This window comes from Pan paniscus, chromosome 1, assembly GCF_029289425.2.
Source record: "Pan paniscus chromosome 1, NHGRI_mPanPan1-v2.0_pri, whole genome shotgun sequence".
Taxonomy (NCBI): Eukaryota; Metazoa; Chordata; class Mammalia; order Primates; family Hominidae; genus Pan; species Pan paniscus.
This window is the reverse complement of record NC_073249.2, coordinates 102,534,480-102,547,173: the sequence shown is the minus strand read 5'-3', so window position 1 is coordinate 102,547,173 and position 12,694 is coordinate 102,534,480. Positions and strand designations below refer to the sequence as shown.

Genomic DNA, 12,694 nt, shown 5'->3' with positions numbered 1-12,694 from the left:
GATTATAAAATCACTGGAGTAAGAAGATCACATAACTAAAAGGCCAGATAGCAGAGTGTTAGAGATCTACCTCAACATTCATTCTCTCTTCCTTCTTAATAACAGAACCTTGATTTTTTTTCCTGAGGTATTGCCTCTCTGTATAAAGACACATTTTGTAGTCTCCCTAGTAGCTAGATAAGTAACTAAGTTCCTCCAATAAGACTAAGTGAAAATGTTATGTGGAACTTTTGTAAAGTCTCCTTAAAAGAAAAGGGGTGTGCCATTGTTACATTTCTCCTTCCTTCTGTGTAGAATGTCCATATAATGGCTATAGCTACAGTGGGCCATCTTGGACCATGAAGTATAAGGTCCACATGCTGAAGATAGTGGAGCAAAAAGAGAAGCTGAAGAACTGTTATATCATCTCAGGACTATCTACTTCCAGACTTTTTTAATATAAGAGGAAAATAAACTTAAATCTTATTTAAGTCATTGTTATTTGAGGTTTTTCTGTTAAATGTAGCTGAAGCTAATCCTGACTAAGACATTGGATTGGTGAAAGTATTACCTACATCAGTGTTAAAACCAACTACAGGAGTAGTTTTATATTATAGCGAGGCAGAGAGCTTGGTGCTAAAATCTTTACTGAATGAAGGGGAGTCAACAATTCTGCAAATAATTTCAATCAGAAGTTATGGGTGCATCAAAGGAGCTGGGGCATTTGGGAAAGCAAGGCAGAACAGCAGTGAAATGAGGGTCAAGGATGACATATATATACCCTACCTTCTTTCTTGTACCAAGATCTTGGCTTGTTATGTCTTATGTTTGATTGAGGAAATGAATTATAGACGAGGACATATCACTTGTGTTTTAAACCACAACTAAACATTAAAGATAACATACCAGGCCGGGCGCGGTGGCTCACACCTGTAATCCCAGCACTTTGGGAGGCCGAGGTGGGTGGATCATGAGGTCAGGAGATCGAGACCATCCTGGCTAACACGATAAAACCCCGTCTCTACTAAAAATACAAAGATTAGCCAGGCGTGGTGGCGGACACCTGTAGTCCCAGCTACATGGGATGCTGAGGCAGGAGAATGGCGTGAAGCCGGGAAGCAGAGCTTGCAGTGAGCCGAGATGGCGTCACTGCACTCCAGCCTGGGCGACAGAGCGAGACTCTGTCTCAAAAAAAAAGATAACATACTGATTCAGATCAATGACTCAGAACAGTTTTTGGAAGAACATGCTTGTCCTGCAGACATTTCAAAATGTTAATCACCCTTTAATCTCCTTCGTCACTTTTTCTAAAAGAATTATTCACTGTTTGATTTAATCCTTTAAAAGTCATGTATTTACCTCCCATATTGAATGTATTCATTTAATTAATTAATTCTTAACTTACTGAGGTCTTACTATGTTTCAGCCACTACATTAGGCACTAGGAACACACAGATTAAGTACAAAATGTATTCCTTCGAGGAGTTTACTAGTTCAAGGAGGAAACAGGTGAGAGAACCAAATATTGTTATATATTATGATAAGGCTATTCATAAAATGTAATTGAGAAGAACACTAGTTGTAATGAGAGCACAGAGGAAGGTGACCTATTTCATACTGAGAGTCAGGAAGATATTCCCTGAAGAGAAAACAGATGACCTGAATCTGGACGATGGTATAGGTGTTAGCCAGCTGGGCCAGTGGAGAATTTATCAAGAGGAAAGTACAGCACAAGAATGTGTATAAAAGCATGGGAAAACTTGGCAGTCTTAGAAATTCCATTAGGCAATCTGGAGGTTGTTTAAATGCTGTATTACTCCTAACAAAAGTAACAGGCCCAGTATTAAGTAAAATAATCTTATTTATGAATGTACATGACATCAACATATCATAAATTTGCTAGTGGGGTCTGCTGGGTTAATGTGCACAGCTTCAAGAAAGAACATATCTAAGTGATTTTAAGAAGTTGTGTATTTTGACTTTATATCACCATTTTACATTCTCTATAATTATAGTCTATACTTACTCAGCAAAGGAAGCAAAACTGCTGAATTAAGTTACATTATGCATTATTAAAGTAACTTAATTTGTGGAGAAATCATAGAAAAACACAGTAATTTGAATGACTTGTACTAGCCAGTATTCCTCCTCTGAGAAAATTCTGCCAGACCATAGCTCTGGGTCAAATCCTGAGCCAAAAAATAATAATAATAACTCCACATTTCTTTTTATTTTTAAATTTTATAAGAGTTTTAGATTTAAGAAAAGTTGCAAAAATAGTACAGCATTCTCATGTACCCCACATCCAATTTCCTTTATTGTTGACATTTTACATTCCTCTGGTACATTTGTCACAACTAATAAACCAATATTGATACATTATTAACCAAAATGCATACTTTATTAATATTCCCTTAATTTTTACTTAAAGTTCTTTTTCTGTTGCAGGAGCCCATCCAGGATACTACATTACATTTAGATGTTATGTCTCCTTAGGCCCCTTTATTCCGGGACAATTTCTCAGACTTTCTTTGTTGATGATCTTGACAGTTTTGAGGTAGTCAGGTATTTGTAGAATATTCTTCAACTTGGGTTTGTCTGATGTTTTTCTCATGGTTAGACTGCATTATGGTTTTTGAGAGGAATACAACGGAGAGGTAAAGTGGCCTTCTCATCACTTCATCTCAAAGGTACATACTATCAATGTGACTTATTACTGTTAGTGTTAATCTTGATAACCTAGCCGAGATAGTGTTTATCAGATTTCTCCACTACAAAGTTATTTTCCCCCTTTCCATATGTAATTTTTGGAAGGAAGTCACTATTCAGCTCACACTGGAGAAGTAGGAAGTTCTGCTCCATATCCTTGAGGGCAGAGTTCATAAATTATTTGGAATTCTTCTTCATGGGAGATTCATCTATTCTACCCCATTTATTAATGTATTCAATTTTCTGGCACTACAAGAATATATATATATATTTGTAATCGACTTTAAAATAATTAGGAAAATGATAGAACATTTTAATATAAGAGCAAGATATGGTAAATTGATGAATATTATTAGACATTATCAGTAACAAGAGCTTTGTATCTTAAGTTGTTTTGAGTTCAATTTCTTGTTCACATCTTAGTTTTAGCTTGGTTGAGCTAAAAAATCATTAACCATTGATTTTTTTTGTAACCTTACATATAATATGTACAATGAGAGAATCAATTAATTTAGAATTACATACTCCTAATTTAAAAAAGAAACTGGTGTACTTATTGCTGATAACTAGGAATTATATTATCAAAGGGCTGTTAATTCAACAAATTTACATGCTAAAAGAGAAACAAATTTATATGCTAAAAGAAATTAAAAGGAAGCAAGAGACATTCAATTTGCTTTTGATATGCAGATTTAAAAATACTAGGTCCATTTTAATAGATGATAAATCTCCAGTATCACAAGGATTAGGGAAAGCAAAAGACCTGAAAAGTAATACCAGTTCTCAGTTCTCTAACTCTCAAAAGGCATTCCACAGGTAAATTCGGTGAAAGGGCCGGCAATTGTTCAAATGTTTAAATAAGAAGAAGTTGTAGTTCTCACATTTCCAGTTCTCTTACAGGTGTGTGTATTTGGAAAGATAATACTCTCTAATGTTGGTCTTTTCCATTGTTCAGGTTTATCCTGTTGTTAAGTAATAAGCAGCAATCCAAATACAAACATATTGTACAACAGCTATTAATGAACATCACCTGAGTTCAGTGTGCCTGACAACTGACACTTAGTTAATTTCTCCATGAAACAAGAACAGTGAAACTTCCACAGATGAGAAAACAGAATCATCAGTGGCACTGGGATGTAAACCCAAGTACCTGCTTTGCATTTCATTTGCTCTGTTTTTCAGAACTACACTTTATGACATGAGAAAAACTGGTATAAGCAGAATGTTCCTATATTTAGTTAATATCAGTTCTAATTTAATACATAAATGACTTGTTCAAATACTTACTTAGACTCCATGTAAGGGAGGAGAAAAGGGGAGAAAATTAGAGTGGGGGAAGATGAATCAAATCACATTTGTAGACCACACTACAACAATTGGAAGCTACTTATCATATTTCCTAAGATAAAGTTTTGTTGGATCCTAATATGGGAAGGATTTAAAAGAGATTTAAAAAGGTAGGACAGCTAATTTAAAATCCCAAAATTCTCAACCAAGTTGATCTCATTGGCAGATGGTAGATGATCTGAATGACTGTGAGCCTAGAAAGTTGAAAGTAATTTCTTTATTGAGAAAATAAAGACATGGTTCCTAAGGAAAAGGGCTAAAAATGACCATGTTTCAAGTACACTAGTGAATAGCAAGTGAAACAAAATGTCTTAAGCATCTATATGTCTTATCTTAGATACATACAACTATTGTAGGAACATTATTTCTCTTATCTCTCAGGAAACATATTTAGTTATAATATGAAAAAAAACTAAAATTGAGCTTCTAATAGAAAATCAAACCCTATCAGAAGAAGAGTTACGTGGAGTAAGCGATTTTATACCGATGCTGACTTACTCTCCCTACCATAAAATTTGATAAACAACAAACATTTATTAAGCACCTACCACATGTCAAGAACTCTGCTAAAGACATACAAAGATGACTAAAAGAGTACCTGAGCTCCCAGTCTAGGGATTACCACAAGGAAGAGTGACGGATCATGAGTGGAAGGGAGATGAGTTAATACAAATGGAAAACAGGTTTCATTGTAGGAAAAAGGAAAGTGAATTAATGCTTTCGAAAGAGACATTAAAGTAGATTTCTGGGCAATATGAAACTGAGAGTCAATCTCGTCAGATTCTGAAGGCATCTGTAGATAAGCTTCCCAATGAAAAACAGGGCAGTGACAATAGGACAACTAGAAGTAAGCTATAATTATAGCAAAGAAGGCAAGAGCTAGCATAAACTTGCCTATTGTCATTGTTGAAGTCATAGAACTACTCCTTTCAACTACTCTTGTCATCAGAGGCTTCCTGATGCGATCATCTGTGGTGAGGATAGCTTTTCGAGCCCCATCCCACTTTCCAGGGCCCTGTACACGATAGTGGATTGGAGTGCAGGGTCCCAGTAATAAGTGTAATGCCAGCTTGGGGTCAGTGAAGGCCAGAGACAGCAGATTGGGCCTGACCCCCACCAAATCAGCAAGCTCTTCCATGGTATCTACGTAGTCTCCCTGAATGGTATGGCGTTGGCTCTCCACATACCTAAAGTAGAAAAGACAGAAACCATGGCCTGTCAATAATTCAATCAGTCAGTCAATCAATTACTGCCTTCTGAGTGCCTGCTATTGGCTCAATATCAGACTAGGAGCTGTGGAATATAGAGAAGAAAGATAAAACATTGGTCACTGTCCTTAAGGATCTTAGGACTTACAAAAGGAGGTAAGACAGATAAACATGAAGCGAGACTTCTGAGTGGTTTCAGACTGCCAAATAGAAATGTGGAGAGGGGATAGTTAAAAGAGAGCTGTAATCGTTAGGTTCTTGAAGGATGTGAAAGATACAGATAAGATGAGGGGCAGGTATAGCACATCTAGATACAAAGGACTCTGATGTTATGAGAAAGAGAAAACCCATCAAGTATGGCATCCTCTATTATTTGATGAGGGCAGTGGTGACAGGGTCCACAAGGCAGGACTTCCCAGGGCCAATGTTAATTTGGAATCCTGAAAGGATGAGGGAGAATGATTTATTCCACAAGAGGAAGTAGCCCTCCAAATGGAGACAAATGAAATTATTACACCAAGTGCAGATTTAAAGATTTAAAAGGGCTTTTTAAAGGGGAAAATGTGGTTGATTAACAGTGATATCTGTGTGGTGGAGTGGGATTTGGTGAGCTAATGAGTGACTTTCACTTTTTACTTTCTGTAATGAAAAGAAAGAACTGTAGGACAGAGAGGAAGAGAAAAGCCAAGTCAAGCCAATTGAGATTGAAGAATCCAAGAACAGGGACAGGAAAAAAATGATAGAAAATAAATTTGAGGTAGAACTGGTGAGATGGAATTTCAGAGGACCTGATAGAGGGTCAAGTAGGAATTTATTGAAATGGGACTACATTTAGGAGAGAAAAAGGTAAAACAGTAAAGAATTTGAGAGCTTTCCCTTATGAACAATATGTTGGCTCAAGAGTTTGTAGACATGCATTTATTTATCCTATAATAGTAGGTCAAGATCTATACTATTCATGAGGTTGGGCGTGGTGTTTCATGCCTGTAATCCTAGCACTTTGGGAGGCCGAGGCAGGCGGATCACTTTGAGCTCAGGAGTTCGAGATCAGCCTGGGCAACATGGCGAAACCCCATCTCTACAGAAAACACAAAAATTAGCTGGGCATTGTTAGTATGCCTGTAGTCCCAGCTACTCAGGAGGCTGAGGCGGGAGAATTGCTTGACTCCAGGAAGTGGAGGTTGCAGTGAGCCAAGATCACACCACTTCACTCCAGCCTGGGTAACAGAGTGAGACCCCATATCAAAAAAAAAAAAAAAAAAAAAGAGCTATAGTATTCATGAAGGTTTCACAAAAGAGGTTCACTAGCTCCTGCCTTGATTATGCAGATTAAATAAACTCATATAAAACAATGTATACACATAGTCGGCCTTTAATAAAGGTTACATGTATACATATGTAACAAACCTGCACGTTGTACACATGTACCCTAGAACTTAAATATAAAATAAATAAATAAATAAATATTTACTATTTCAGAAGTTAAAAAAAAAAAGGTTACATTATATCCTTGGGTTACTGACTACTCAGGGTCAGGAGGTGGTTAGACAAAAATAAGTCAAAGAAAAGAGAGGAGGAAAGTTAAAATAAGATACTTTAGAGCCAGAAAAGAAAGCACTGCAAGAAGGAAGAAATGTTTAAAAGCACCAAACTCAGTAGTGAGAAGAAGGAAAATGAAGTTGGTCACAGGTGACCTTTAAGAGAGCAGTTTCCGGCCACGCACGGTGGCTCATGCCTGTAATCCCAGCACTTTGGGAGGCTAAGGCGGGCAGATCACAAGGTCAGGAGTTTGAGACCAGCCTGGCCAACATGGAGAAATCCCATCTCTACTAAAAATACAAAAATTAGCTGGGTTTGGTGGTGTGCACCTGTAGTCCTAGCTACTCAGGAGGCTGAGGCAGGAGAATCGCTTGAACCCAGGAGGCAGAGGTTGCAGTGAGCGAAGATCGTGCCACTGACTCCAGCCTGAGTGACAGAGTGAGACTCCGTCTAAAAAAAAAAAAAAAGGCAGTTTAAGGAGTAAGGATGGAAGTTAACAATGCAGAAGGCTTAGGGAGGCAGCAAAAGGTGAGAATTTAGAAAATTTAGTGCAGAGGTTTGGCAGTGAAAGGAAGGAGGAAAATAGGAGAGCACCTGGAAGTTGTAACGGAATTAAATAAAAACTTACTTTCTCCTCCTCCCACACAAAGGAAAGTTATGCAAGTATCATCAGTTGAAGATAACCACCTCTTTAGGCCTGGAATGATTGTGTCTCTCAGTTTTCCACAGAAATTTAGAGACTTACCATCAATTTCCACTTTGTCCAAATAAAAAACACCCAGCGATTGAGCTTAAGTTCTGAAATTCAGACTGCTAAATGATTGTGTTCATCAAAACACTAAGCAGCTGGCTGTTACCATGTTCCCAACTCACAGTGACTATTCATACCATGAGCCACTGTGACTTGAGTGTGCTGTCACATGAGCATTGCCAGCAAAGCGGCCACTGCAGACTTGTAAAGCTACCTACAGATTTGTAATTCACCCATAGCTACCTCTCATTCATTTACTGTCACTCTTCCTTCCTCTGGCAAGTCTACTAGCACTTCAAGTAATCCTCACAAAAATAATATACCTTCTGCCTTCTGATTTTATTTCCATATGCATTTTCCTATGTGACTTTTTTAGGCATTAAACATATGATTTTAGACACCTAAAACTTTTCTCTCTTTTCTTACCCATATTTAGACTACTAGTGCTATTTCTCCATTCTATTGTCACAAATTATTTTTCCTTTTTTCTTCATAATAGAATCTAAATCCTTAAGCTAACATGAGGCAGTTAAATACAGTACAATATTTCTTTTATTAAGAAATAAGTAGAAATGTAACCATATATCTTCCTGAGAGAGTTTCTTACCTTCTGTCAATTTCCTCTTGAGCTTTAGATATTTCTGCCATCATTTCACTCTGTGAGGGCAATGTCTTTAGACCTAAAAACAAAAATTAACATTTTAACTGTAAAATTACCTCAGAAGGAACAATAATCCTATAAACAATTACTATGCTATGGAGAATTCAAAGAAATACAGGGTAAGTTTCCTGTACTCAAGGAGGTTACAATTCACTTGATCACCTTACCACCACCACAATATAATATTAACATCTGTAGCTTACTCTACTTATTCTTCTTTGTCTTTGGAAGGGATTTCCCCTACTCTGACTTCCAAGCAATACCTGCCTCCTCCCTAATGTAGTCTTTCAGTTGGGAAATGAAATATGGACATGAGAAAATGGCCTTAAAGGTATATGGAAAATTAGTTACAAAGTTAAAGGGCAGGGGAGTGGGAAAACACAGCTGTACCTGTATTCTTGATAACAAAGGGGCCTTATATCAACAGAAAGAGAATGAAGGAAAAATAAATTCTTTTTGTTTTTATTATTATACTTTAAGTTTTAGGGTACATGTGCACAATGTGCAGGTTTGTTACATACGTATACATGTGCCATGCTGGTGTGCTGCACCCCTTAACTCATCATTTAGCATTACGTATATCTCCTAATGCTATCCCTCCCCACTACCCCCACCCCACAACAGTTCCCGGAGTGTGATGTTCCCCTTCCTGTGTCCATCTGTTCTGATTGTTCAATTCCCACCTATGAGTGAGAACATGCGGTGTTTGGTTTTTTCTCCTTGTGATAGTTTGCTGAGAATGATGGTTTCCAGTTTAATCCATGTCCCTACAAAGGACATGAACTCTTCATTTTTTATGGCTGCATAATATTCCATGGTGTATATGTGCCACATTTTCTTAATCCAGTCTATCGTTGTTGGACATTTGGCTTGGTTCCAAGACTTTGCTATTGTGAATAGTGCCGCAATAAACATACATGTGCATGTGTCTTTATAGCAGCATGATTTATAATCCTTTGGGTATATACCCAGTAATGGGATGGTTGGGTCAAATGGTACTTCTAGATCTAGATTCCTGAGGAATCGCCACACTGACTTCCACAATGGTTGAACTAGTTTACAGTCCCACCAACAGTGTAAAAGTGTTCCTATTTCTCCACATCCTCTCCAGCACCTGTTGTTTCCTGACTTTTTAATGATCGCCATTCTAACTGGTGTGAGATGGTATCCCATTGTGGTTTTGATTTGCATTTCTCTGATGGCCAGCAATGATGAGAATTTTTTCATGTATTTTTTGGCTGCATAAATGTCTTCTTTTGAGAAGTGTCTGTTCATATCCTTTGCCCACTTTTTGATGGGGTTGTTTGTTTTTTTCTTATAAACTTGTTTGAGTTCATTGTAGATTCTGGATATTAGCCCTTTGTCAGATGAGTAGGTTGTGAAAATTTTTTCCCATTTTGTTGGTTGCCTGTTCACTCTGATGGTAGTTTCTTTTGCTGTGCAGAAGCTCTTTAGTTTAATTAGATCCCATTTGTCAATTTTGGCTTTTGTTGCCATGGCTTTTGGTGTTTTAGACATGAAGTCCTTGCCCATGCCTATGTCCTGAATGGTATTGCCTAGGTTTTCTTCTAGGGTTTTTATGGTTTTAGGCCTAACATGTAAGTCTTTAGTCCATCTTGAATTGATTTTTGTATAAGGTGTAAGGAAGGGATCCAGTTTCAGCTTTCTACATATGGCTAGCCAGTTTTCCCAGCACCATTTATTAAATAGGGAATCCTTTCCCCATTGCTTGTTTTTGTCAGGTTTGTCAAAGATCAGATGGTTGTAGACATGCAGCATTATTTCTGAGGGCTCTGTCCTGTTCCATTGATCTATATCTCCGTTTTGGTACCAGTACCATGCTGTTTTGGTTACTGTAGCCTTGTAGTATAGTTTGAAGTCAGGTAGCATGATGCCTCCAGCTTTGTTCTTTTGGCTTAGGATTGACTTGGCGATGCGGGCTCTTTTTTGGTTCCATATGAACTTTAAAGTAGTTTTTTCCAATTCTGTGAAGAAAGTCATTGGTCACTTGATGCGGATGGCATTGAATCTATAAATTACCTTGGGCAGTATGGCCATTTTCACGATATTGATTCTTCCTACCCATGAGCATGGAATATTCTTCCATTTCTTTGTATCCTCTTTTATTTCATTGAGCAGTGGTTTGTATTTCTCCTTGAAGAGGTCCTTCACATCCCTTGTAAGTTGGATTCCTAGGTATTTTATTCTCTTTGAAGCAATTGTGAATGGGAGTTCACTCATGATTTGGCCCTCTGTTTGTCTGTTGTTGGTGTATAAGAATGCTTGTGATTTTTGTACATTGATTTTGTATCCTGAGACTTTGCTGAAGTTGCTTATCAGCTTAAGGAGATTTTGGGCTGAGACAATGGGGTTTTCTAGATATACAATCATGTCGTCTGCAAACAGGGACAATTTGACTTCCTCTTTTCCTAATTGAATACCCTTTATTTCCTTCTCCTGCCTAATTGCCCTGGCCAGAATATCCAACACTCTGTTGAATAGGAGTGGTGAGAGAGGGCATCCCTATCTTGTGCCAGTTTTCAAAGGGAATGCTTCCAGTTTTTGCCCATTCAGTATGATATTGGCTGTGGGTTTGTCATAGATAGCTCTTATTATTTTCAGATACATCCCATCGATACCTAATTTATTGAGAGTTTTTAGCATGAAGGGTTGTTGAATTCTGTCAAAGGCCTTTTTTTCATCTATTGAGATAATCATGTGGTTTTTGTCATTGGTTCTGTTTATATGCTGGATTACATTTATTGATTTGTGTATGTTGAACCAGCCTTGCATCCCAGGGGTGAAGCCCACTTGATCATGGCAGATAAGCTTTTTGATGAGCTGCTGGATTCAGTTTGCCAGTATTTTATTGAGGATTTTTGCATCAATGTTCATCAAGGATATTGGTCTAAAATTCTTTTTTGTTTTGTCTCTGCCAGGCTTTGGTATCAGGATGATGCCGACCTCATAAAATGAGTTAGGGAGGATTCCCTCTTTTTCTATTGATTGGAATAGTTTCAGAAGGAATGGTACCAGCTCCTCTTTGTACCTCTGGTAGAAGTCGGCTGTGAATCCATCTGGTCCTGGACTCGTTTTGGTTGGTAAGCTATTGATTATTGCCACAATTTCAGATCCTGTTATTGGTCTATTCAGAGATTCAGCTTCTTCCTGGTTTAGTCTTGGGAGGGTGTATGTGTTGAGGAATTTATCCATTTCTTCTAGATTTTCTAGTTTATTTGTGTAGAAGTGTTTATAGTATTCTCTGATGGTAGTTTGTATTTCTGTGGGATCGGTGGTGATATCCCCTTTATCATTTTTATTGCATCTATTTGATTCTTCTCTTTTCTTCTTTATTAGTCTTGCTAACAGTTTATCAATTTTGTTGATCCTTTCAAAAAAACCAGCTCTTGGATTCATTAATTTTTTGAAGGGTTTTTTGTGACTCAATTTCCTTCAGTTCTGCTCTGATTTTAGTTATTTCTTGCCTTCTGCTTGCTTTTGAATGTGTTTGCTCTTGCTTTTCTAGTTCTTTTAATTGTGATGTTAGGGTGTCAATTTTGGATCTTTCCTGCTTTCTCTTGTGGGCATTTAGTGCTATAAATTTCCCTCTACACACTGCTTTAAATGTGTTCCAGAGATTCTGGTATGCTGTGTCTTTGTTCCCATTGGTTTCAAAGAACATCTTTATTTCTGCCTTCGTTTCGTTATGTACCCAGTAGTCATTCAGGAGCAGGTTGTTCAGTTTCCATGTAGTTGAGTGGTTTTGAGTGAGTTTCTTAGTCCTGAGTTCTAGTTTCATTGCACTGTGGTCTGAGAGACAGTTTGTTATAATTTCTGTTCTTTTACATTTGCTGAGGAGTGCTTTACTTCCAACTATGTGATCAATTTTGCAATAGGTGTGGTGTGGTGCTGAAAAAAATGTATATTCCGTTGATTTGGGGTGGAGAGTTCTGTAGATGTCTATTAGGTCTGCTTGGTGCAGAGCTGAGTTCAATTCCTGGGTATCCTTGTTAACCTTCTCTCTCGTTGATCTGTCTAATGTTGACAGTGGGGTGTTAAAGTCTCCCATTATTATTGCGTGGGAGTCTAAGTCTCTTTGTAGGTCACTAAGGACTTGCTTTATGAATCTGGGTGCTCCTGTATTGGGTGCATATATATTTAGGATAATTAGGTCTTCTTGTTGAATTGATCCCTTTACCATTATTTAATGGCCTTCTTTGTCTCTTTAGATCTTTGCTGGTTTAAAGTCTGTTTTATCAGAGACTAGGATTGCAACCCCTGCCTTTTTTTGTTTTCCATTTGCTTGGTAGATCTTCCTCCATCCCTTTATTTTGAGCCTATGTGTGTCTCTGCACATGAGATGGGTTTCCTGAATACAGCACACTGTTGGGTCTTGACTCTTTATCCAATTTGCCAGTCTGTGTCTTTTAATTGGAGCATTTAGCCCATTTACATTTAAAGTTAATATTGTTATGTGTGAATTTGGTTCCGTGATTATGA

The 12,694-nt window shown here is 37.6% G+C and overlaps 2 protein-coding genes across 4 annotated transcripts in view; one reads left to right on the top strand and one right to left on the bottom strand.

The window, feature by feature from the left end:
• The window catches only part of CHD1L (chromodomain helicase DNA binding protein 1 like), a 124,856-nt gene that overhangs the window by 8,651 nt on the left and 103,511 nt on the right, over positions 1–12,694 (top strand). The gene's annotated exons all lie outside the window — the stretch shown is intronic.
• FMO5 (flavin containing dimethylaniline monoxygenase 5) overlaps positions 2,327–12,694 on the bottom strand; it is a 44,875-nt gene continuing 34,507 nt past the window's right edge. For 2 of the 3 annotated variants that reach the window (XM_003809196.5, XM_063605971.1), the window contains exons 8-9: positions 8,141–8,213; positions 4,238–5,222 (exon numbers count right to left, since the gene is read on the bottom strand). In XM_003809196.5, coding sequence (XP_003809244.1) covers positions 4,877–5,222; positions 8,141–8,213 — 419 coding nt within the window. In that variant the 3' untranslated portion in view covers positions 4,238–4,876. Of the gene's footprint in view, positions 2,601–4,237; positions 5,223–8,140; positions 8,214–12,694 lie in introns of those variants that run through there. The other variant, XM_034964088.3, reaches the window with a different exon arrangement.